At 36.4% G+C, this 26,685-nt stretch overlaps 4 protein-coding genes across 10 annotated transcripts in view; 1 reads left to right on the top strand and 3 right to left on the bottom strand.

The window, feature by feature from the left end:
- Window positions 1-26,685, top strand: part of cadm2a (cell adhesion molecule 2a) — a 467,971-nt gene that overhangs the window by 246,515 nt on the left and 194,771 nt on the right. The gene's annotated exons all lie outside the window — the stretch shown is intronic.
- Window positions 12,911-14,937, bottom strand: LOC311076711 (uncharacterized protein). Its single transcript, XM_084105104.1, has 4 exons — window positions 14,370-14,937; window positions 14,102-14,229; window positions 13,821-13,927; window positions 12,911-13,710 (listed from the first exon to the last, which is right to left on the bottom strand). The coding sequence occupies exons 1-4, from the start codon at window positions 14,851-14,853 to the stop codon at window positions 13,587-13,589; spliced, it is 843 nt and encodes a 280-aa protein (XP_083961230.1). The 5' UTR covers window positions 14,854-14,937; the 3' UTR covers window positions 12,911-13,586.
- On the bottom strand, window positions 18,747-22,910 carry LOC311076710 (C-type lectin domain family 4 member E-like). The gene is made up of 5 exons (XM_084105103.1): window positions 22,845-22,910; window positions 22,455-22,748; window positions 22,176-22,303; window positions 19,172-19,281; window positions 18,747-19,055 (listed from the first exon to the last, which is right to left on the bottom strand). Exons 1-5 carry the CDS (start codon window positions 22,864-22,866, stop codon window positions 18,923-18,925), a joined length of 687 nt encoding a protein of 228 aa, XP_083961229.1. The 5' UTR covers window positions 22,867-22,910; the 3' UTR covers window positions 18,747-18,922.
- On the bottom strand, window positions 23,297-25,716 carry LOC311076629 (C-type lectin domain family 17, member A-like). Of its 2 annotated transcripts, XM_084104964.1 has the most exons (5): window positions 25,423-25,714; window positions 25,040-25,324; window positions 24,761-24,888; window positions 24,045-24,151; window positions 23,297-23,625 (listed from the first exon to the last, which is right to left on the bottom strand). In XM_084104964.1, exons 1-5 carry the CDS (start codon window positions 25,598-25,600, stop codon window positions 23,502-23,504), a joined length of 822 nt encoding a protein of 273 aa, XP_083961090.1. In that variant the 5' UTR covers window positions 25,601-25,714; the 3' UTR covers window positions 23,297-23,501. The 2 variants fall into 2 exon arrangements, with proteins under 2 accessions (XP_083961090.1, XP_083961091.1); XM_084104965.1 differs by lacking the exon at window positions 24,045-24,151 and having other exon boundaries at window positions 23,449-23,625; window positions 25,423-25,716.

Here is a 26,685-nt window from a genome sequence, read left to right as displayed (position 1 = left end):
ATTTTTTAAATCTGACTGACCCCAAACTTTTGAACGGTAGTTTAAGTTTGTTTGCTTATTTATTTATTGTTGTTATAACATCCAAATATATATAAATATAAATAAATATATATATATATATATTTTATAATCGTTTTGTAGGGTTTTGTTTTAACACTTAAACGTTACTTGTAAGATATTTGCATTTGTATGTCAATAAATGGCTTGAATTCAACAGGAAACAACACAAAACCTGACTGCAAAAAAACAACATAAGCAATTAAATTGCTTAAACCTATATATAAAATATCTTAATGGCAGCTATAATGTCACAGTGTCTGGTTTGTGTTCCCTGGGTGTCCACTAGAGGTCCTCTTCCCCACGGTGTCATCCACATTATGAACTGCATTCCCCACAATCCTTGTCTGTACCCATCACTGTATCATTGCACTCAGCTGTTCCCCATCATTATTGCACTCAGCTGTTCCCCGTTATCATTGTTAGTTCTGTGTTATATATACCCTGCCTGTTTAGTGTTTGTTACGGAGTCCTTGTTTGATGCCTCCATGCCTCCATGCCTCCATGCCTCCATGCCTCCATGCCTCCATGCCTCCATGCCTCCATGCCTCCATGCCTCCATGCCTCCATGCCTCCATGCCTCCATGCCTCCATGCCTCCATGCCTCCATGCCTCCATGCCTCCATGCCTCCATGCCTCCATGCCTCCATGCCTCCATGCCTCCATGCCTCCATGCCTCCATGCCTCCATGCCTCCATGCCTCCATGCCTCCATGCCTCCATGCCTCCATGCCTCCATGCCTCCATGCCTCCATGCCTCCATGCCTCCATGCCTCCATGCCTCCATGCCTCCATGCCTCCATGCCTCCATGCCTCCATGCCTCTGTGTTTTCTGGACTGCCTTTGTTGGATTTTGACCTTTTGTCTGACTTGGATTATGATTTCGGATTACACTAATAAATTGCAATTGGATCTTACCAGTTTGTGTGCGATCCGTGACATATAATATGTCCCCATAAAATCTCAGGCTTTGTGTATACAAACTTAAATCAACTTATGTACGGGTATATAATTATTGCCCGCAGCTTTAATTTTCTAATTGATAATTTTGAGTGATTAACACTTAAATTCTTCTTCATAAAGATTTTGAAGTATGGGCTGCCTTGGTGCAATAATTTTTCATCCGCATCTTACAACTAAGAAATAACAGCAGGCTTTTTGGATTCAGTTACCATCCTCTCTTTCTTTGTCATGGTTTCTCTCTTCCTTGCAAACCATTTCTCTTCTTTATTTTTCATCTCAGCGGTACCATCACTGTTTACACTCTTAATATCTTCCTTATAAACTCATCATGCCGACAACAGTTCCTCCCTGGGATGGAGCGAAAGCAATAATAAAAAAAAAAAACTCAGCACGAAGGGATCTTGAAAAAAAAGATGCATCAGTATAGCCTAGAGTGATTTAACCGTATTCTTTATAAAGATTCCATGTAGCGGTCACCTGGGGCTAGCTGAGTAGCTGCGCCAATTAAATTAGGTAGCAGCAGAACTCCTGCACCCCCTGACTGCATCCTGTTTACCAGCGATCCCTGCGGACACTCTCCGCTCCGCTCTGCTGTGTACAGTAATTGCATTTAGGACAGCTTTGCCTTACAGAGTATTGTAGAGAATGAAAAAGAAAATGTACACCTGAGAAGACAGGCTCTTCAGTATTACAAGTATGGACTACATCACCCAAGAGGCCTTGCTGCATGGGAATAGTGGAGGGGAGGGAATGCTTGTTCATTTGTTTACAAGGCTGTCAAAAGGTCATGGCAGAAAGTTTAAACAAAAAAGTTTCTAATTACATGGAGGTTTGGATGTTCATGTCCATAGGGGGAGCAATTTAAGAACTGAAATGTATGATATGGTTTCATATCCTTCTTAATATAGCCTAATATGGGCTTTTTAGTGCAAGGGACATATTGAATTATATTTGTATTGAATTATACAGGAGTACTAATGTGCATATTGATTGTGGGAAGGTTATTAATAGGTTGCGCTAGTGTTAGATTACAAGCTCCTGCTGTTGACTGGCTGAATCTTGTTATCTGTAACTTTTTCCATGTATTATATTTTCTGTAGGGAAGGGAATAAAAATCACTCATAAGAGTCACTTGTTTGGGAATCAGACTATACTGCTTATGCTTTATTCACTAAAAAGCTAATCAAAAACATGATTTTTGATTTGCTTTTTAGTGAATCAAAAATGTACATTATTACCAGCCAAGCTCATTTTCTTGTGAATCATACTTAACTGCTCATGATGAATGGACCATTTGTAAGAGTGATTTGCTTGGGAATTTGATTTCAGTGGTTGAGGTGTATGTTTTTTGAATCACTAAAAGTGGTTTCACTGGCTAGTGAGAGCCATTAACTCCATTAACCAATCCATTAACAATTGTGCTGAATATTTATGATTCACTAAAAAAATCATTTGTTAGTCATTTGTTTGTGAATTTGTTACACGGCTCACAATACTGATAATATCACCATACAGCAAATTCTGCGATAATTGATATATTCCTAGACAATCCTATAATGATACATCACGATATCTGTCAATGAACATAAAATGCCTTTAAACAGGTTAATTGCAGGTCTTCTCTCTTTATTCAAGTCCAAACTGTTATAAAACAGCACAAAAAGTTGTTCAGTCTGTAAATTTAATTTATTCAGTCTATTTCATTTAACATTTTAAGTAAATTAAACATTTTATCCTTATAACTTAAACTTAAGCTTAATCTTTGTGTGTAAACTGACACATTTAACTGCTTATCGACTTGTTTTATATAAACCTGGTACATTTAAAAATTTACCAACCTATTTTATTTAAACCTGGGAACATTTCAGTGTTTACCAGCTTCCTTAAAATAAATCTGGGAAGAGTGTTGTCAAAGGTACTGACTTGGGTGTTTTAAAATTGTAACAATGTGAGGATACCAGCATTTCCCCTCAGCATTTTGAGCACTTTTGAGCGGATTCTTAAACACGTCTGATTGGCCATTGTGTTCACGCGCTCAACCTATATGTCTGTGATTGGCTACAATGATCAACGATTCAAAAACATGTCGTCTTTGACACTCTTTATCGAGCGCTTACACAGATACACACGGGAGCTTTGAAAGTGGCGTCTATCAGTGGATATATTAGGGATCCGCTGAAAGATGCCTGCTTTCAAATGCTTCCGTGGGTACCTGTGTAAGTGCCCGGTGAAGAGCGTCAGAGACGTCTATTTACAACATGTCTGTCCCATCAATGGTACAAAAGCCGAAGTGCATCCAGTCGTTGAACTTAAACATGTATTATTTTACTCCCACTGCTGTCTGCCATCCTGTTAAAAAAGGGATGTTTCTTTTTCTTAGGCTAGTTAACTTATGTTCACGTTTCTCTCATTTATGTGTTGAGCGCCACCTTGAGGAGCGTGAAGTAGCGACGCTGGGAGCAGATAAATCTATTTAGAGCACATTATTTTATTAATTAAATATCGATACTTGGCGCCAGCGTATCGATTCTCGTATCGCACGGAGGACAACGATACATCACCCTATCGATAAATTGTCCCACCCCTTCTCATAAGTCATTCGCTAAGGAGTCTGACTCCATGTAGGTATGTTTTTGATTCACTAAAAAGAGTCAACTCTTAACAGCCATTAGCTTGAGAATCAGACTTCACTGGTTGTTATGAATGATTATGATTCCTAAAAAAGAGCCATTTGTAAGAGTCTCTAACTCAGGAATCAGATTTGCTGTATGCTTTTGATTCATTAAAAATGAAAATTTAAAAAAAGTAAAACAATTAACTTGGGAAACAGACTTTACTCGTCATGCTGTATGTTTAAAATTTGTCAGCTCGTAAGACTTTTGCATGTGAATCATTTGCTGTACAGTATGTAATGAAAATCAATTGGTTCTCAGTTCTCAACATTAATTATAACGGCACATTGTGAAGAAAGTACTGTCTCTTTGTCAAGCTGTTGGGGTTTGATGCTGTCCAACAGTTTTGTCAGACATGGTGTTGAGCATTCTGTGGAGACGATGTGATTACAGACTGCTTTTCTGTGATCTCACAAACGCTTAGCACTTCTAAAGACCCTCGGCTTCTGTCAGGATCAAGCTATTGGCCCATAAGAGGGACCACATAGACGGGTTAATTAAACTTAAATAATTAAAAAAAAGTGGCAGTAATGACCTGTGGTTTGGAAGGGCAAAAACATATGGCAGTAGACAACTTCCTATCTCTTTGCTGCCAGTCTGGGGTGACGCCCCACCTTCGCTCGCTTTGATGATGTCAGCCAATGGAGGTGGCAGAGTGCCAGGGTGGCATTAGGTATGCTGGACAGGTGGCAAAGAGAGAGAGGGACACTAGCATGACACCGTAATGAGAGGCATGCCAACTGTTTCCCCGTCTGCCGCCGGGCACGGCTCTCCGGACCGTTAAATCACAGAGTTGAGAGGCGTTTCCTTTTTTTCTCACTCTGTCTGTCTCACACACGAGCTGCTGTTTATCTGCGGCGTGTCTCTCTCTCGCTTCACTCTCAACAACCTTTACATAGAATCCATTTATCTCTCCTCTTTCTGATGGAATCAGGTTTCTCCTCTTTGAGCATTTTTTTTTGGTCCATGCCATTTTCCCATAGCAATTTCTGTGGCTGCTTGGTCTGAACTTGACAGTTACTGAATGACACAAAGTGACCGGGCCATCTCAAATCATGAGGTGTTACACTGAATGATCTGGCAAGAGGATTTACTGTTGTCAGGCTGTGTTTTAGTTGTCAGTAATTGCCAACAAGGGCTCGAGAGGCCTCGGAAAACTTCCCCGGATTTGCCGGGTCATTGTATCCTCCTGATATTCCTTCATTTGTCTCTTTATCTAGCCATCTTCCATCTGTCTTAAACCGCACGCTGCAGTCCGTCTCAAATAAATACAGTGTGGCATCTTATCATAGCAGATAAATATTTTAATCAGGATGCAAATACAGATAATTAGGGTGATTATGAGTCAGTGTGATCGAGTCTAATTGTTTTTGATACACAGCTTCCTCTCCGCACTGAATTGCAATTCATTACACAGACGGCCAAAAGTTATCAGAACAGACCGGTGGAATGTGGCCTCGTCACTGCTAATAGTGGACGACGGCCATAATTAACCCAACACACTCTGTCACTATAGTCACAATCTCGTTCAAACAAAGCCACTGCAAGGCCTTTTAATGGGTGTTTGTATTTAACCCAGATTAGGTTGGAGAGTCATGCAATCACATTTGAATAAATGTCTCATTATCTCTAATAGTGTTGGCTTATGGTCGCATGTTATTGTCGGAAATTGTTTCAGGTTAAGAAGATTACACAAAACGCTGCAGGAATGTACATGCTGATTGCTGTGACCTTGTCAGGGCTCGACAATCACAACATAGTTTTTTTTTTTTTTTTTTTTTTTCAGCCACCCCAAACGGGCCAGCAGTACAGATTCTGACTTGCACTGGTGATATTTTTAGTGACCCTGAGGCAAAAATGATTTTTTTTAAATTTATTTATTTAATTAATCGATTCATTTATTTGCAAACAAAGCAAAGTTTTAGAACCTGTGCGATTTTATAAAATTGTATGGTTTAATTTTTTGTCATTTATTGTATTTAGTTTTTCCCTGTTGTTTTTTTTTTGTTTGTTTTTTTGTTAAAGCAGCATTAGCTTTTTAAATAATAAAAATAATAATAATTCAACAATTTATTTTATTATTTTATTTAAAAAAAAATAAGGAACAGTGTTTTTCTAGTCTTTTGGAAACATATTTTTATTTTATTTAAATAAGTCTTATTTTTTATCACTATTATTTTTTAGCAAAATTTTTCTTGTAGAACAATTTGGAAGCAAATATTTAGTAACAATTTTTTTAAAGAAACAAGATTTTTAAATGTATAAATTTTGTTTACTTTTTATAGAGTCAGTTGGTAGTTATCATCACATTGGTTCCCTCAACAAAAACCCAATCGTTTTTTTTTTTTTTATCTAAAAGTATTTTCCCTGAAAGTTTGAGAAGAGCACAATTATGAGCATATCGAGGCTGTAAAAGCGGACTGAGTTAACCTGTTCGGCGTGATGACGTTTAATGTCCCCGACTGCCTCTGTAGTCATTTAGCCACTTGTTTTCAACCGCCTTTTTCAAGGCACATAACAGCTTAAAAAATCACGAGTGGGGTTATACTGATGTATTTTATGTTGTAGAATAAAATGTGAAAGTGTCAAGAGCTTGTGTTCTCCACATTTCAGCCATTTAACCAAAAACCCATTTAATAAATTTAAAAAAACATGGACTTTGGCACGATGGAACCGGAAATGCTAAATTGCTAACTCGCTTCTGCGTTTTGGCCTACAAAGTGATGTCATACCTGCAAAACTCTATTGTTTCTTTTTTTTTCTTTTTTTTTTCATCATGGCAACTGTAAGCTGTAATGCTACTATGGCTAGCTTATACATACCAACTTATTTGTAGTGATTCAGTTAGTACTAGTGGCTGATTGTCATGTCATGTGTTTAATATTCAGGAGTTTTTGGTGTATTAATTTCACCTCCATCCTTAGTGCCATTTCTAAATTTATTTTGTCCCAAAACCCATTTATGAACCCTTCTCTCCTGAATGTCTCTCAGTTCAAGTACAGGACAAATATCCAATAATTGTATCAAAGTTGGAAATCAATAAAGGTTGCTGAAGTCCTGGAAAAGGTTGTAAATTGATGAAGCAGAGAGGTGAGGGCCTCAGAGGGCATTTCCATGGCCCCAAATACTTGTGCCTGGTTTCTATTACCTTTAGACTTGATTGGGTATTGACATTAAATGTGTGTGTTCACTGCATATTTCCCCAATGAGTCGACTAGATGAGTTTCAAATGGTTTCAGAGATATATGAGCACATTTTTCATTATGTGTGTCATGATGAAGTCAACTGCAGGCTTTCTTCAGGTGTTTTAATGCATACATGTATTTAACAGTTTTGTAAACAGTCACCTGGAATTGATTCTGATATTTCAGTCTGTCTTTGTTTCCAGAACATAAAGCTTAAGACCTCAGAACAGATTTACAATGTAAGAAACTTAGTATCACCTGCAGTTCTATGAGACACCAGCTGTCTATAGGCTGGTTAAAGGCCAACACACATACAAAAGCATATTTTATTTCATGTTCTTCATTCTAATGACCTTCAAAATATAATTTAGGTTGTCTCAAATTGGGAGAGACAGTCTTATCTAGGGCTGGGTGATATGACCAAAATCTCGTATCACAATATAAGTCATCTCATATCCCGATAACGATATATATCACGATATAGTACCTTTTATGTAAATTTAATCAATTAGTTTATATATATATATATATATATATATATATATATATATATATATGTAAAAGACTATTTATTTTCTACATTTCAAAGTATATAGCCTACTCATTCATATGTGATTATTTTTCTCCCTTTATTAGAACTTCTGGGAAAATGTTTGATTAAGAATGTAGAAATATAAAATATGAATGAAATATACAACAATTTTCAAAAACAAATTATTACAGGTGCAACATAAAATATTACTATATAAAATGCCAAATGTAAACTTGTTAATTAATAACGTTATTTTATCGTTCTGTTAAATATTTTAATTTGGCAGTCAACCAATCACAAATTCAAATGGTACAGACTGTGCAAATGGGATATTGACGCATAGCCTATTCAACGTGAGTGAATGCCCGCGCTCAGCTGTCAAGTCATTATAAGAAAGTTGCAATGGCAATGCGCTGACGTTTGTTTTTCTGAGGATATACTGTATACGTCACTAACTGTCAAACAAAGGCCTACATTTCAGTGAAAATGAATATCGGGTAATATGCAGCTTGTTGTGTGTTTTGAAACCTGCGAAAATTGCAGGATAGTGTAGAACATGGATTCAGACAACGTCACATCACACACTTAAAGCGCTTCTGTGAACAGAGAAAACAGAATAAAAACAAAATATAACAAATTTGTATATAGGCCTATATGAGAAATATAGTATATTTCACTTAAATAATTACAGATTAACAAAAGGAAAGAAACAGACAGCAGAAAACAGCATCCTGCTTGTTTTCTGTATTTTACAAAAGCTTTACAAAACTGTACGAATTGAGAAATTAGGAGGTGCTGGACAGTCTGGTTGAAGAGCGACCAGACCCTGAGAGGACAAAGGACCTCTCTGGAAATTAACATTTGAACTCCCCCTTGTGCACTATTGAGACGAAAGTCTCACCTCAGAGTCATCCTAATCTACATCTCTTTCCCTCATCCCCCTCTCCTTCTCCCCCATGCAAAGATCACCAAAAACTCACCCAAGAATATATGGTTTAATGTGAATGATTAACATAAGAGTATTAAACATATTTAGTATCATTTGAAATGTTCTCATTGCGACTGGTACAAATGTCTCATTTCCAAATAAGTAAAACAAAAGGTAATAAGGTTTTTAAGAGTTTAGGGATAACTGGCACACAAGGAGGGGTGGGTCTCTAGACAAATGTTCTCCCTACACCCAAAGGTGTCAACTCCTTCAAAGAATGCAAATTCAGATGTTTCCATGTGAAAGGTTCTGGCTATATAATAAAATGCAGCAGGGGATTCGGGGCCTTCTGTTACTCAGATGAGCCCATGATGTTGAAGGACCTCAAAGAATTCAGCATCATGTATTTTAATGTCGGGTTCGCATCTTTTCTCTTTAATTCAGAGCTTTTGATGTTTTGTATTGATTATCTTTGAATTGATTATGAAATTGGCATGATACATTTACCTGACATAATAAATTGTTACATTTGATTATTCTTTGACATTATTTTCATTAAGGAGTTAAAAGGAATAGTCAAACATTCGCTCACATTTAATGATGCACAGATATCATTAAAACCTTTTCATTTATGGAGTCAGATGAAATAACGAGAAAATACATTTTCAAATGTTTTGCATTTAATCAAAAAATACTTTTGCCTCGAGAAAAGACAGTAACACGTAAAGACCTTCCGCACTGGTCGGATGCTGGCTTTGGGCCGATTGAGCGCCAGCTTACAACAATTTTGAATCATGTCTTGCTTCTATCCGTATGACCATATGTTACGGAGTAACAGGTTCCTCAGAAGGACAAAAATTCCAGTGATCGCGCTGGCGCCTCATACGCACACAACTTATTCTATCATTGCTAACTTGACATCACAGCCTGTTAATTATCAAAATAAAATAGTCAATCAAACATATAGAAAGTTAACCAAACCATGTCCATGCTACAGAGGTCCTGGCTGGTCCCTCTCCTGCTCGGACTCAGAGCCACCCGGTTCTGTCTCCCCTTCACTTCATGCTGTCATTCACGTTTCTGCCTGCATCTCCATGGTGGCGTGTAAGATTGCAGTCATCTAAATGATGAAAATGTACAATGTAGGCTATTTTGCGACACCATCGCACAGCCCTAGTCTCATCTGAATGCTTGCCTCTTTAAAAGACCTTCATAGCTGAAGGAAGTCAGGAGATCAGAGGAGAGTTTATTTAAGCTTCAACTTAAAGGTATAGTTCACCAAAAAAAAAATTGATGTTCAAAGTAAATGATGACAGAAGTGCTGTTTTTGGTGAAATATTCTTTCATGTATGTTCAGCAATATTCAATTGGTCATTTTCATCAATTTGTCTTTTTTTTCTTAAAACAAGCATCTACAGGAAGTCGTCTGATTTTATAGTGCCATGACAGCCATTTTGCATAATGCACAACAAATGGAAGTTCATTAACACCCTTTTCAGTAGTCAGCAGTCAGCTCATCATACTACGGTTTCCTTATAAAGGTCCATGTCATCATGTTGCTGTCTTGCTGCCAACCAATCCCTACATTGCTGATCATGGTTTCAAATATCGATATATCTGTCCTTTCCAATGAACACAAGAACGCACAGTAATCTCAGACAACTGAATCAAGATATTTTTAATAAAAACCGCCAATTCATTTGAAGAACCAAATTAGCCTGAGATCAGTTATCATGATTAGAAAATCTGGCATCTGTCAAATCATCCCAGATGTATTAAAGGCACACTATGCAGTTTTCAGTTTTTGTCAAACAGCGACCCCTAGAGTCGCTGTGGAGTACTTATATTTAAAGTTACTGTCGTAAATAGCACTCATGTAGAGCCGTCTCTGCACTCATGGCCTGATCCCCTCCCCCCTGTATACCGGTACCTGTTCAGTAGGATGGAAGCGTCGGACATCGAACAGGCACAGATAGCCTCCGAAGATGTCTACTGATGAGGTAATGTTTCACGATCGCTGTTGCATCCTTTGCTGCCGTTTTTTTCCTTGACTCTTCCAACCACGCTTTCTTCGTCGACTCTGCCATGATTCACATCTGAAATGTGTGATAGTGTCTTCCATAGAGGCTGCTTTATATGTTGTTGATGTATGTGACGTTGTGCCGTAAAGCAAGTCGTGATTCTCGCGAGATTTGTCGGGGTGGCATCTCTCAAACTTGCATTTTGTCAGCGGAAAAAAAAAACCTCACGAGATAGTTATACACTACATTGCTGCTTTGCAAGAGCTGATTGAAATGATTTGTGATCAGTTAGTATAGATTGTGCTTAGCCCACGAATACACAAGAGACTTTCACTAGAAACTGATCTCACACTGGATAGAGCTGTTACGATAGCAAGCCAGATTGAATCATGCTAAAGTTCATTGGTCAGTAAGCGGTAATATCAAACGTGTTGGATGTTGCTGATGGTCTGCAATGCTGCAGATTTATTATATTGTTTTATTATAAATGATATCAATCTAAAAGTAAAATATGAATTGAAAATGAACATGCATTTCACAATATCTCCATCTTGTAAGCTGCGGTGAAGTCAACTAGGAAGCAGAGTTGTGTTTCTTCATATCCTGTGTTGATAAAATGAGTATTTACATGTCGGTCAGACCGTTTGTGCCTAATGAGTCTTTATCTCATGATTTGTAACATATTTTGAAATTACTTTTAATTTCTCTATAATATTTGGATGCAAAATAAATTAAAAAGAGTGCATCTTTAAGGGAAGTTTTTCACGAACATTTCAAAAAAAAAAAAAAAAAAAAAAAACCTTTTAGAGGATGTGAAACTAATAAGCGGTTTCTATTACTAAAATACATTTCCTCACATAAGACATCAGTAATATATCACTGCATATTTGCATGCTCATGTCAGGCAGCCATAAGTTAAAAGCAGACTGATGTTGTTGTAAAGCACACTAAGTGCATTATCAAGAGATAAACTGCTTTCAGGTCATGCATGTGTCGAAATAAAGACTGAACATTTCCTAAATTTCTGCTGTATCCTCAAACAACATCATAGGAAATTATTAATTTTTTTGTCTAGGAAGTGGATATTTGCCAGATTTAGCCGTTAGCCTACCATCACTGGTATTGAGATCAGGCTGGGTGATAAAACGGTATCGGTATTGATCGACAGTACACCATTGTTGGTAACGAGATAAAAAATGTTCGATGTAGCGCTCGATATTTTCATTAAAATGCCCATAGATCTTAGGGGCCGTTCACATATCGCGTCTAAACACGTGTAGAAAGCACGGCTGTGCCGCTGTCGCGTTCTTTCCAAAGCGTTTGCGCTTCCGTGGCATCTGTCGTTGCTATGCAACCATGAACCGCGCACTCCACATCATGTTGACTGAAGGTGCGTACCATTCAACTGTGATTCATAAGTGGACTGCGAAGTTAAAGATGGCACGACCACCACAACGTTGCCCAACATCATATGGCAAAGGTAATGAAAGTGGAACGAAAACTGCGCTACTATTTTGTGCTTCACGCTCAGTTTGGACCAATGTCAGTGCAGCGCTAGCCGATCTTGTTTAAGCGACCCTGTTACTACACAGCGCTAAGACATCCAGTAAAGAAAGCATTTGAATTCGCCTCAGAAGTAATAACATCGATGTGAGATCTAATGTTAGTGAGAAACATTCAAATTTCTCCATTATTAACGGATAAAACGGCGCTGATGTGGAAACCAGGGGAAACATTGTGCCATAAATGAACTAGTTATAGACTTTAAGTCCACAGATCAGCAACATTCACCATGGATTTAATGTAGTAGGCTAACACTAACTGTAACCATGAAAGTTTGGCAGGAATAGTAAAATACTTTAAATAGTAAAGTACATCACACATCTTTTTCCAGCACTTCAAAACTCAAATTTTATCATATTTAAATGTTATTTTTAATGTGATGACCAAAACATTATTTGTTCATCCTTCAAAGATTACCCCCATTTATAAAACTAAAAGTTTCAAGATGTAGGAAAAGTCACACTTATTTAAATATATATATTTTAATTTATTTTTTTAATAAATATATATATATTTTTTTTTAAATCAAGGAAATATCTCTGGCATTTCTTTCTTTTTGCTGTATCGAAAACGTACCGAACCGTGACACCACTGTGTCATATCGAACCAAATTTTATGAACTGTTACACCCCTACTTATTACAGATGTTGATCATACCTCAAAGTTTGCCTTGATTGTTCTACGTTTCAAAGGTTTAAAAAAATGTCAATAATTATCGATACTGAACGATATGAAACATTATATCGTGATAATTGTTTTAGCTCGCACAGCCCTATATTGAGATATCGGAAGTATAAGTTTTAGAATGAATGTTGAGTAGCCCTTCTAGTCCATAAATATTCATTCTTTCCCTGCCAGCGTTTTTAAAAACAGTTGCCATCCACTGCCAGCGTTTTTGATCATTTTTACAAACATTTCATGGCCCACAGAATATTTTGTTGCACGAATATCTGAAAATGCAATATATCAAAAGACAGAACAGACCATCTGTTTTTAAACCACAAAAAATACTTTTATTCTAGCTTCATGCATTCTTTTTTTTTAATCAACACTTGAATGTGGGTACATTTCATAAAAAAAGTAGCATTTTCAGCAAAAAGCTGAGAAAATCACATTTTTGTCAAAGACTACATTTGGATCGGATTCAGAACGATGATCAAAAGAGTCCATCAACACCCCTAATGCTTGCACAGTCCTATAGCTCATCATGGGTCGACATTTCATTCAGTAACATTAGGCAGTTTCATTAGCCGTCAATGGGAGGGAAAGAGTTAAAACTGCAGAAAACTTGAGAAGCTGTGCACATGCAACAATAAAATATAATAGGGACAAATTATTTTGCCTAATGATTTAATAATGGAAATGATTATTTACAGTAGGACTTGTAGAAGAAACTATCTTAAAAGTAAATTTAACTACAACTATTTTACAGTTGACAGTAGTTTTTACTAACACTGTCTAGACCAGGCACAATGCAATAGAGTTCTATTTCTGATGTGCTCCAAACTCCTGCACTACTTTGACACGAAGGACAACAATGGTCTCACTCAGTGTAAAAACTGTTATTTGTACCTGCTGAGAGAGGAGGGGGATTTTCCAATGTTTATATTATATAAACTTGAAATCTCAAGTAATGACTATAATTTAAAATATTAAATGAAATGAATCACATTTTCTTCTCACAAAACCATCTGTACGCTTCATGGCATCGATGATCATTCCACCCTGGTGCATGAATTAGAGCACAGTTCTCTGATGTTTGTCCATTGGGCTCTCCAGACCTCCATATACTGCATCAACAGATCAGCATTAGATGTTCAGTTCTGCTTTCTGTGTGATATGTTAATGATTGTGAGAATAATTTATTAAAGTAATAGTATTTAAATGTATGATTTCTCACCCAGAGGTCAGTGTGCTGCCATCAACCCATTTCCAAGTGCCCTCCACAACACTGTCAGTCAGACCAATCCAGATTTCAGCATCACCAGAAATCATGTTTACAATCTCCTAGTAGAATGAATGAGACATGTATAGTTTAATTTCTTCATTGCTGAACACCCATACACAACGTGCAGCAATCCATCGCAAACTTTAGTGCCCCCTATCTGATGGATCACTGTCACATGCACAAACTTTCTCTCTTTTTCCCTCTCTCTCTTCCTCCAATCTTTTTTCACTCACTTGTTCCTTTCTGTTGTTTATGATGATCAGATCTGCTCCTCTCTCTGTACAGTCTCTTCTGCTCTCAGTCCAGCTCTTTTTCTCAGAGGAAATGAAGTAAAAACTGGATTGATAATAAACCCATCCATCTGTAAACACAAGCAATTTCAGCTATTAACACTTTTTCATTGATCTACCAAACTTATTTTTAACTAGCTGCTCCTAAAAAAATCCTATATGTACTATGTAAAACAAAACATGGTCTTTTTAGTTTGTAGTTTGTGATTACCCATTTTCAACAGTTCATGTTTATCTTGCTTGAACTGGTCTCTTTGTTTAAGAAGGTCACTGTTATTTGATGATAATCCATCTCTCTCTTTTGTCAAATGCATGTTCCTGGTCAGTAGCTGGTCTCTCTCTTCTATCAGGCTGATAATGTTGGTTAGTAGCTGCTCTCTCTCTTCTGCGAGGTTGGTAATGTTGGTTAGTAGCTGGTCTCTATCTTCTGTGTAGTTTGTGCTCTTTGTATAGATGTGAACACACAGCACTATGACTGCAGTCAGTAGAAGAACACACAGCAACACCAAACACACTGCAGCTGCTCTGGAGCTTCTGTTCCTCACAGAATCACTCTTGGTTTCTGAGTTCTCCGTTTCTGTCCTGACATTAAAACTATTTATAGGATCAGTATTAGCATAGATAGTCATCTCTTCTGCATCTTCTCTGTCCAACCCATGTTTCCCGGGAATGTTCATATTGCTGTAAAAAGACATATTCAGTCTGCTTTTGTTAAATGTGAGATTATTATTAGTTGTTCAAATGGACTGCACACTTATGCACTTCTGCTTTTGAGCCTTTACTTTTATACAACTGTCAACAGTCAATAACATGTGATATCCTGTTAGAAAACAAGAACTTGCAAAAAATTATTGCTGACTAGACAAATAACTCTCCTTGTACTCATTTACTGCAGATCATTATGAAAAGTTGCTCTTGTATAAATGTACTCCTTCACTACAGTTATAATCTTTGTATAACAAAATCATTAGTTGAGAAATAGTTGCATTTATTATGGTGAACAAAACCACCCAATATACAAATATATATATATATATATATATATAAAAAAATTGAATGATTTTTCTGAACACTATTGGAGCTAGGAAACCAAATAACTGGTGTAAAAACACAGGGCTTAAATACACATATGAATGAAACCAAATTAACAACAGGTGTAACAAAACCAAATCAATGAGAAACCATAGCAATGAACTGAAAACTAGGTCACAGAACTAAAACACACACAGATGGTACTCAACCAGAATGTGTTTTTGCCGCTGCGGGTACCGTACCGGTTGTGGCGGGAAATGCATTTCTGCTCTTAAGTGCTAAGTGGCGCTATAACCATCAATTTTCAAATGTTATGGAGTGGATGTGTCACAGCTCGTTTTCGCGAGTAGCAGTCAACTGCGCCATGTGGAGATTAAAAAATATACTATCAATAAGATTTTTAAAAATCACATTCACATAACCAATTGTAGTAAATGTAAGCATTTGTGTAAGCATTTGCTGTTTAGAATAAATTCAAACAGTGCAGTAAATATCAAAATTGTATTTACTTTTTCATGGACTGCGCTTTAATACAGTACTAATACTCCGTATTTCATTTTAAAAATATTTATTAATAGGCCTATGTATTATGTTGTTTTCTACTTGTAATAAAATTACAAATTATGAATGAGTATAGCTTTGCATAGGAGTATTAACAGTGGTAAGACAATGGCCCAGCGGGCTGCGCTACAACACATGGTGCAAATGCACTTTAAAAGATCTGAGTTCGAGTCCCAGCTCGAGGTTCAGCCTTCTCAAGCCAACATAGTTCATTTGAAATGTACATTTATTGATTCGAAAAATAGCTTCATTCATTGTCTGTAATTTTTATTAGAATTAGGCTGTGTTTATATTTAATTGATACTTAAAGGGTTAGTTCACCCAAAAATGAAAATTCTGTCAGTAATTACTCACCCTCATGTTGTTCCAACCCTGTAAGACCTTCGTTCATCTTCGGAACACAAATTAAGATATTTTTGATTAAATCTGAGAGCTGGATCACTCCTCCATAGGCTTCTAAGGCATTATAACTTGCTGGCCCAGAAAACGTATTAAAGACATCGTTAATATAGTCCAAGTGACTACAGTGGCTCAATCTTAAGTTTATAAAGCGACGAGAATACGGCAGTGGTTTGATGTAGGCAGGTGTTCTTGATGTTCTTGACCCTTAATCTAAATCTGCTTTACATGTCAAATAAAATGAATTGCTAATTACAACAATAAAAATGTAAAGCCTGTGCAATCGTGACATAATGTAAGCAATTGGGAATCATGTAGCAAACAGTACACATTTTATTTAGCCATAACCATTATAACTTTTGTGTTGTTTTGGTCGCTTGGCTGTTTCCTTATAAAGGGTCCAGCAATTCAAGTTTTTCATCAGATGTGTGATTTTATTTTTAAATATGATGTCATTATGTTGCCGCCAGCCAATCGCTACATTGCTGATCATGATTTCAGGTATCGATATATCTGTCCTTTCCAATGAACACAAGAACGCACAGTAATCTTAGACAACTTAATTCAGATATTTTTAATAAAATCAGTTCAAATCAAATCAATCATGATCAGTTATCTGTCAAATCGTCCCAGATGTATTAAGCGAGGTATGAAGAATTGACCCCAGTTAAATGAAAACAGAAAGCAAAGTGTGAACATACTGTAGCATGTGTCATACATAGTTAAAGAAACATGCCAATATCTTCTATAATCACTCAGTAAAACTAATTGATGAGTAAACGAGATGGATGAAGTTCACTACTCCAGTCTCGTGTGGTTTGCTTATTAACTCCTGACAGATACCACAAATTGACGATGAGGATTAGGCATTTTTCGCTATTGTTGGTCAAGAAGATTCCTGTTGCTAACGTGCCTGTCCAGAGTGTGCTGCGGATCTTTGAAAATTACCTACAGGTATGAGTTATTGATGATACAGGGGATGCCTGGCCGGATGAAAGACTGAGCTGTACTGCTTCACTGCCTTGGCACACAGGGTATTTTCTACTCATTGCCTAACACATTGAAAGCCTACTTCGTGCCAAAAGTTACCATAACTGAACGTGCCTTCCGTAAACGCTGTCAGGCGCCTCACGAGACAGTTATACACTACATTGCTGCTTTGCTTATTTTTTCATGCAAGTTCTGTGCCAGTATTGATGAAATGATTTGTGATCAGTTAGTAAAGATTGTGCTTAGCCCACGAATACGCAAGAGACTTTCACTAGAAACTGATCTCACACTGGATAGAGCTGTTACGATAGCAAGCCAGATTGAATCATGCTAAAGTTCATTGGTCAGTGAGCGGTAATATCAAACGTGTTGGATGTTGCTGATGGTCTGCAATGCTGCAGATTTATTATATTTTTTTTATTATAAATGATATCAATCTAAAAGTAAAATATGTATTGAAAATGAACATGAATTTCACAATATCTCCATCTTGTAAGCTGCGGTGAAGTCAACTAGAGTTGTGTTTCTTCATATCCTGTGTTGATAAAATGAGCATTTACATGTCGGTCAGACCGTTTGTGCCTAAGGAAGCTACAGATATGATCAAAATACTTGTATGAGTCTTTATCTCATGATTTGTAACAAATTTTGAAATTACTTTTAATTTCTTTATAATATTTGGATGCGAAATAAATTAAAAAGAGTGCATCTTTAAGGGAAGCTTTTCACGAACATTTCTAAAAAATAAAATAAAATAAAAACATTTTTGAGGATGTGAAACTAATAAGTGGTTTCTATTACTAAAAGACATTTCCTCACATAAGACGTCAGTAATATATCACAGCATTTGCATGCTCATGTCAGGTAGCCATAAGTTAAAAGCAGACTGATGCTGTTGTAAAGCACACTAAGTGCATTATCAAGAGATAAACTGCTTTCAGGTCATGTATGTGTGGAAATAAAGACTGAACATTCCCTAAATTTCTATTGTGTCCTCAAACAACGTCATGTTTTTTTTTTTTTGTCTAGGAAGTGAATATTAGCCAGATTTAGCCGTTAGCCTTGCATTAACATCAGTCTGTTGTTCCTAGTGTGAGGCTGCAGACTCTTGATCTGATGTGTGTTGGAGCTCATCGTTTGGTCGTTTGGCATCACTGGAATTGAAATATCGGGAGTATAACAGTTTTATTATAAATGTTGAGTAGCGCTTCTAGCTTATACATATTAAAACAACAGAAAACTGCAGAGAATCTACATGAAACTGTAAAATATAACAGAAACACAAGTTATTCTGCTTAATGATTTAATAATGAAGATGATTACAGCAGAACTTGTAGCTTACAAAAAAGTACAACTATTTTTTACAAAGACAATTTTTTTACATGCTTCCTATTAGCAATCACATTTTATCATATTTTGTTTTAACCCCTTACTCTACACCCCCCCATTTTGGCAAATGGGGCATAAATGACATACCGAAAATAAAAAGGTTGCTGCTCATAAGTCATTCTGAATAGACACATAACCAACATATATTTAGAAAGTCAACACTAGAGAGTTTACAGTTCAAGACTCAGTCTGTTTTTAATATGGAGATACTGTATATAAGCTCAAACATAAAATATATATATATATATATATATATATATATATATATATAATATTTATATTAAGAATATAACTTAAATGTATAAAAATATGGTGTCTGTGTTATAGATATATAACACATAGGAATGGATGTTGAACAACAATAATCTTGGGCCATCGGTGATCTTTGAGCCTTTAAGATGCTTTTCTCTCACATAGCCTTTTTAAATCATTATTACATGGATAATCATTCAACCCTGATGGATTCAGCATAGCACAGCCTTCCTCTTTGTCAATGTTACTTTTTGGCTTTCCAGGCGCCCAGAAGCTGAAAATACAGATCAGCATTAGATGTTCAGTGCTGCTTTCTGTGTGATATGATACTGACTGTAAGAATAATTTATTAGATACTGTAATAATCAGTTCAGTTCAGTGTTTTCTCACCCAGGGGCCAGTGTGCTGTTATCAACCCATTTCCATGTGCCCTCCACATCACTGTGAGTCAGACCAGTCCAGATTCCGTTTTCAATCCAATCATCAGTTTTAAAAAACTCCTAATAGAATAGGAGTGAAATCATTTTGTAAAATGTAAAAACAAAAAACCTAACACGCATCTAATGTAAGTAAATGAATCATGAATCTGAATCAATTAATCCGTAGCCGCTTTTCCACTTTCAGGATTCACGATTATATTTATAAGCTTGCAATTCGATATTGATCTCTACTCAGTATCGATTCATTTTGATATATAAGTAAGGTACAACAGGGCTAAAGGTGCTAAATGCGCAGTTGATTCTCTTCTGAACCACTAGATGGCACAAAACTTGCCACATAAAATATCATACAAATATTATATTAATCATATCATAAAATAAAAAATATTTATTATTACTACTGTAATGCCATATTACATTTTTATGGGATCTCCTTCAAAGCTTTCAGATTCTTTAGTTTTTAAATATTTTATTTTAATATATATATTTATTTAAGTGTGGAGTCCGCACTTTGGATCTTGGCATGCCATTTTGCACGGTCGAGCGCCCGGTTCGGATCCTCATATTAATTTTGGGGATTTTGGCGATCCTCATATCTCCATCAATTGTACCCTGCCATCTTTGCTTTGGTCGTCCATGTGGCCGTTTCCCATCCACCATTAAGTGGTAGGCAGTGTTAGCAACAGTGGTATAGTGGCCATACCACTAAAGACGCCTTTGCCACATTTTCTCCGTAATTCGTGCAACACCCATTTGCCACCGGATTGTATCATTACAGCAGGTAGGATGGTAGGATGTACTACCATTCAATATATGTTTTACTAGAGACAGATTGGTATACGTTTATCGTATAAAACTCCAGTGACTTCTTTCCAGTCCATCCAGGCCGCGTTCACCCTCCCAAACACTTTGTTATTGATACCACCGCCACTTTACAGGTGCAATCCTGGGTACTTAAAGCTGTTTATCTTTATCAGGACTTCACCACTGACCAGGATATTGCTATCAGAAGGATTGGTTTCCAAATATTCAGTTTTCTTGATGTTGAGGCGGAGGCCATATTTGCTGATGCGGTCATTCTATACCTGGATTTGGTGTTCCAGTTCTTCTCGGATGGTGGCAGCCAGCATAATGTCATCAGCATATAGCAGGGCCCATGGGACACCCTGTTCCAGGTCTCGAATGATGGTTTCCATGACCATGGTGAAGAGAAGCGAGCGACACTGCTGAGCCTTTCGTGTACACCAACCTTCACAGGAAAGCTATCAGAAATGCCAGTTGCACATCTCACATGACTGCTGCTGTTCTCATAGAGCATTTGAACCCAGTTAATGAGTTTTTCAGGAGGCGGGTGTAGGGCAGTAATTGGAACATTCTGTTGGGTTGTCTTTATTCTTGAAAATAGGGACTATAATGATTGTGGTTCAGTTAGTTGGTACATGGCAAAAGTCAATGATAGCATAAAAGAAGGTTGCTAGCCATTCAATCATGGTGACACACAGCTCCTTCAATTTCCAAAAATCCGCTGGCAGATTGTCAAAGCCTGGTGCTTTGGAGTTCATTCTTTCAATGGCTTTTGCAACTTCAGTTGTAATACGAGGGATTGGGCCGGCATTTGGGATGCCTTCAGGAATCGGTAAATGTGAGAATTTGATGTTGGATATCTCCTTGAAATAGTCTTGCCAGTTTCAAGATCTCACACCTGCGATGTAGTTGTCGACCATTCTTGTCTTTCACGCACATTTTGATATATATTTATTAAACAATAATAAATGTCCTTTATTTATTGAAATACACATAAAATAGTACAAACTTTGCTGAAGTGAATGTTTTGAAAAAGTATTAGATATTATGCAAAACATATTACTTTAGCTAAAGTATTTGTGTCAATAATGGGGGCCTTTTGCCCCATCATGATGAGCCTTTTACCCGCAGAGTGGGGTAAAAGGTGCTACTCGCCACCTCGTATATTTATACGATTTTTAGACAAAACAAACTGCTTTAATGATTTATATTCCCACAAAATGTGTTGATCCATCAATGTTCAGTTAGAACATAGGCCTGTAGGACTATACATTTTTCCTGCTATCATATTATCGCATGTGTTCTATTTAGCCTCGTTGTACCTTACCCTACATGTTCATTTTTCTCAAAGATAAAAAAATATTTTTCAACTAATGTTGCAAAAGGCTCCTCGCTAGTTTATTTTTCTTGTTAACTGTACAGTTTATGGCTTTTCTGAGATCAATGTAACGTTACGTGAGATTGTTTACAAGCTGCTTTATCCACGATTGAAACAATGATTGAGCGATTACTTGAGACATGTTACATTTCAGAAAGTTGTACTGGTGGTTCTTTAATATACCTTCTGATGTTCATGTATGTTATTTTGTCCTGTAACAAGTAGTAAAACGGAAGAGATAATTGGTTCAAGTGCATTCCCGATTCACTTGATCTGAGGTGCTACATCGATCTGTTACGACATATTATAAATACTTGAAAAATTTGAAAGCTAAGACTTTTAGTGATTTAGTGCATTGACTGTGTCCTCTTTGCTCCGCAATGTTTTTTCACTGTGTCAGATAAGGATGTGTGGCGTGAGATCGGGAGAACAGTGTCAATTGCTTGAATCTCATGCTGAATGCGTGAGAGTTATCAACCCTGCGTCACACAACCCCACCATTTCACCAGCTGACTGAAAACTAGCTAGAAGGCAAAATGAGCATGACAGCATGCAGCAGATGTTTGGTCTTTACACAAAGACTTAAGAGATTTTACATTTTGACCAATGTTTTACAATAAAAAATGTTACAGTGACAGTAATTTGTTAATTTGTGTCAGGAGTGCACATCAATCACTGAGTCAAACTGGTATTTGTCATTTCACATAACAAAAGAAAATGCATACATATTCAGTTGCACAGTCAATGGAAACACGGCTTATGTGTCACTCACGTGTTCCTCTCTGTTGTTTATGATGATCAGATGTGCTCCTCTCTTCAAACAGTCTTCTTTACTATCAGCCCAGTTCTTCCGCTCAGAGGAAATATAGTATAAACTGGATTGATAGCACTTCCATCCATCTGGTAACACAACCAGTTTAATTATGAGTTGTTTGTTCTCGTCTACACTAAACTGAAACTTACTAATAACAGCTGGTACACACAACAGAAACACTCCTTCATTTTAATGAAATCTAAACATTTGTGTAGTTGTAGTGAAGTTCAAGATTACCCATTTGATGAAGGTGTATTGACAGTAGTTCTTTCTCCTCATTTAACTGGTGATTTTGTTTAGTCATGTTGTCATTATTATTCACTAATGCATCCTTCTTTTTTAACAAGTCTTGGATCTCAACAAGTAGCTTGTTCCTCTTTTGGATGAAGTCTTCCTCACTGTTTTCATACTGATCAGTCTTTGTTCTGAGTTCGAGACCCAGCAATATGATCGCCTCAACCAGAAGAGCACACTGCAGCACCAAACACACTGTCGCTTTTTTGTATCTTCTGTTCTTCACAGAATCAATTCCTGAACACGACAGACATGAAGATAAATGTTTCCTAATTACTCACATGACTGCAATGTGTGTGTTAGTTGTTGTTGTAATGAAATTAATCTCAATACCTGTGCTGTTCCTCTTGCTCATTTTCAGTCGTTCAGAGTCAAATTGTGTAAGTTGCTCGTGTTGACGCCGCTGTGTACTGATGCTTTTAGAGATCAACTTTAACTACACCACTGTGACCACACTGAAATGTCATATCCTTTCTACATACAGTACATATATATATATATATATATATATATATATATATATATATATATATATATATATGTCAACTACTAGAAAAACTAGTCATGTTGTTAAGGCTTTTGATATAAATGCAATCACATTTTTTTCACATTTCATTTTTTTTTTTTTTTTTTGAATGGTTCAAATTATTGATTCCTCTTAAATGTGAAGTGTGTAGTCTCTGCATCACTAATCTCACCAGACAAAATTCAAGGACAAAAATAGTCACCCCCGAATTCACTCAATTTTTTGAGTTAATGTATATAAACACATTCAGTAATGTGAGGCCTTTTACACACTTCAGCTTTAATTGTGAGAAGCTGCACACATGTATCACTTACAAAACATAATAGAATCATAAATAAATGTACTCATTGTTTTAATGATAAAGATGATTTATTACATGGGAACTTGTATAACTGTGTTTCAGAACAAAAAGCGAAATGAGACAAACATGTTGTAACACTCCTTCATAGCAATTTAAATTAAAATTAGTTCTTCTCACAGATCCATTTAAAGTTTTTATTACATGAATTAACAGCCAACCCTGATGACATATTTATTGCACAATCCTCATCGCCAGTGTTAGCAAGGGGTTCTCCATCCCTCCAGAGCCTGCAACAGATCAGCAGTATATGTTAAGTGCTGCTTTCTGTGTGATATGATGCTGACCATTTTAAATTATTTATATATATATATATATATAGTTTTAATGGCCGTATAGTCACACAGATATACAGAATGATTGTACGTAGTTGCTCAAGGTGTTTGTTTGGCATTGCTATGGTGTTTTGGGTGGTTGTAGTTGGTTGGTATGATGTACTGTGTGATTACAAAGGTGTAGCTGAAGTGTTCTGATCAGTTACCAAGACATGTTATGTGGTTGCTCAGGCATTTCCAGTATTTTTGTAGTTGGTGGTTTTGGATGGAAAGATTACAGAATAGCTGATAGATAGACAGACAGATAAAGTCAGAACAGGCTGTAAGCCTGTGCCGAGTTTGGTGGATGTGGCTTTAGAGGAGTGTTTTCTCACCCAGAGATCAGTGTGCTGTTATCAACCCATTTCCATGCGCCCTCCACATCACTGTCAGTCAGACCAGTCCAGACTTCAGTACCACCAGGAACTCTTTTTAAAAACTCCTAATGAATCAACAAATATACTTTATAACCAAAACCCATACCCCTAAATGAAAACTAATTGTTTTAGTGTTTGTTTAATTTATGAATCAGTTTTCTACATAAATATGTCTCTGAATCAGAGCATACGAGCAGAGCGGTGCTCAGTTCGCTCAGGGCCTCTCGCTCAGCCCAGAATGATCTTTGTGATATGATTCGAGAATATGTGAATAGGTCTAAGGTTATGGAGTTCAAATATTGTTTTAATTAAGTTGTATAACAAAATGCACAGTAATCTTCAAAGTTAAGAATGAAGAGGAAGAAATTGAAAGGGAGTGTGGAGAAAGAGTTAGCAAAGATTCATTTGGTGATGTACCAACAGCGAAAGGATTTTTCTTTCTTTGTTTAGGGGTAAAACGAATTTTGAAATAACTTTGCAGCGGTGTAGTCTGTTAGTGATCATTCTGAGCGATTAAGTGGAGCGCACTGGCATAGAGCTGAAGATTGAGCGGAGCGTCACACCGCTTGCATACTCTACTCAGAATTACCTTGAAGGTTTTCTCAGACTTTGTCACTGCAAACTATAATTTAGTACTTGATTATGGTCACAAACAAACATTCGCTTTCACTTACTTGTTCTTCTCTGTTGTTTATGATGATCAGATCTGCTCCTCTCTCTGTACAGTCTCTTCTGCTCTCAGTCCAGTTATTTTTCTCTTTGGAGATGAAGTAAAGACTAGATTGATAGCACTTCCATCCATCTGTAAAAACAACCAGTACAACAATTAGCCCCTTTTCCCCCCATCCACACTGACTGACACAACTTACTTATAACAGGTTATACCCAAAACATATAAACTATATTCTTTTAATATTGAATATTTGTGTAGTTTTAGTGTAGTTTTGTATTACCCATTTCACGCCAAAGTTCTTTCATCTCCTTTTGAAATTCCTGTTTTTTTACAATCAGGGTTTCATTATCATTTAATAAATTAATAATATTCTTGTCCAAGATTGTTTTTCTGGTCTTTAACCCGTCTATCTCTTCTGTGAGGTTACTGTACTTGATCTTAAACTGTTCGATAATTTTACTGAGTTTGACACACAGCACTATGACTGCAGTCAGCTGAAGAACACACAGCAACACCAAACACACTGCAGCTGCTCTGGAGCTTCTGATCTTCACACAAACACTTCCTGTAGATCACAGATATGAAGATAAATATTTCTTAATCACTCATTAGACTTAAATGTGCATGTTAGTTATGTTACTATAATGAAATGAGTCTTAGTACCTGTGTCTTGAAGTGTTTGATGTGTTGCGGTGTCTGAGTTCTCTGTTTCTGTCCTGAGATCATGACGGCTTGTTGTGTCTCTGTTGGCATCAGTGATCATCTCCTCGCCATCTTCTCGTACTTCAATGCCACTTTTGACATGAGTCTTCTTGCAGATTTTCTGTCTTTTAGAGTCCATTGTGTAAGTTACTCGTGTGGACGCTGCTGTGTACTGATGCTTTTAGAAGCTGAACTTTATCTACAGCAATGTGACCACACTGAGCAGTCATATCCTGTCTGCTTATATAAACATGTTTTGGTGAAGGATACAGATAAAGGTTGTTTTTTTTTTGTTGTTTATTTTTTTATCTTGTAAGTTAACTTTTATATCAATATAATTTCAATTTCTTACTTGCACTACAGTGTGAATCCATCTATACATCTGTCTGGAAATGTATTTATCGGATTGACCATCCGTCCATCCGTTCGTAACACTTTAGTTTAGGGTCCAATTCTTACTATTATTTAGTTGCTTATTAACATGCATATTACTAGGATATTGGCTGTTTATTAGTACTTGAAAAACACATATTATTGCCTTGTTCTGCATGACCATATTTTACATCCCTTAATCCTACCCAAACTTTACAACTACTTTACTAATTATTAATAAGAAGCAATTAGGAGTTTATTTAGGCAAAAGTCATAGTTAATAGTTAGTTAGTGAGAATTGGACCCTAATCTAAGGTGTGACCAAAACAATTTAGAACAATTCTACTTTCTTCTGCTGGTCCAAACTGTGGTTAGATGGGGCTAAAGGTCCCTGTGATATAGGAGATGGATTGCAGGATTTGAGCCTTAACCCTTTCAGCCCTAAAGGCATTTTTAGAGGTTTTTTTTTTTTTTTTGAGTGACATTCTCAAAAGTAAAGACTCCAAAACTATAGCAAGGAGAGTCAAAAGGTAGATATTGTTTGATGTATTTTATTATTATAAAAAAAAAATATATATACAGTATATATATATATATATATATATATATATATATATACAGTATATACTTTTTTACTTTGTAACTTTTATATACATACACACACATATATATATATATATATATATATATATATATATATATATATATATATATACATACATATATATATAAATATAATTTTTTTTAATTTTTTTTTTTTTTTTGGTGAAGTTTCCCTACATGTGTCTTGCCTCCTGAGTCTTTCTGGTAGAACTGTCATTCTTGGTTTCTTGTGATTTTTCTCTTTGTTAT

This window comes from Abramis brama, assembly GCF_963993115.1.
Source record: "Abramis brama genome assembly, chromosome: 25".
Classification (NCBI taxonomy): domain Eukaryota; kingdom Metazoa; phylum Chordata; class Actinopteri; order Cypriniformes; family Leuciscidae; genus Abramis; species Abramis brama.
The sequence above is the reverse complement of the archived record's forward strand: the minus strand, read 5'-3'. Positions and strand labels throughout refer to the sequence as shown.

Bases quoted from the DNA above. Each gene is read 5' to 3' on its own strand.
- LOC311076711 (XM_084105104.1), bottom strand. From the start codon at position 14,853: ATGTCTTTTTACAGCAATATGAACATTCCCGGGAAACATGGGTTGGAC. The intron at 14,230-14,369 runs GTAATCACAAAC...TTGTGTTTACAG, and splicing joins ACATGAACTGTTGAAAATGG to ATGGATGGGTTTATTATCAA. The intron at 13,928-14,101 runs GTGAGTGAAAAA...TCATTCTACTAG, and splicing joins TAAACAACAGAAAGGAACAA to GAGATTGTAAACATGATTTC.
- LOC311076710 (XM_084105103.1), bottom strand. From the start codon at position 22,866: ATGAGCAAGAGGAACAGCACAG. The intron at 22,304-22,454 runs GTAATCTTGAAC...TTGTGTTACCAG, and splicing joins AATACACCTTCATCAAATGG to ATGGATGGAAGTGCTATCAA. The intron at 19,056-19,171 runs GTGAGAAAACAC...CTGTATTTTCAG, and splicing joins AACAGCACACTGGCCCCTGG to CTTCTGGGCGCCTGGAAAGC.
- LOC311076629 (XM_084104964.1), bottom strand. From the start codon at position 25,600: ATGGACTCTAAAAGACAGAAAATCTGCAAGAAGACTCATGTCAAAAGT. The intron at 25,325-25,422 runs GTACTAAGACTC...TGTGATCTACAG, and splicing joins TCAAACACTTCAAGACACAG to GAAGTGTTTGTGTGAAGATC. The intron at 24,152-24,760 runs GTAAGTGAAAGC...TTGATTCATTAG, and splicing joins TAAACAACAGAGAAGAACAA to GAGTTTTTAAAAAGAGTTCC.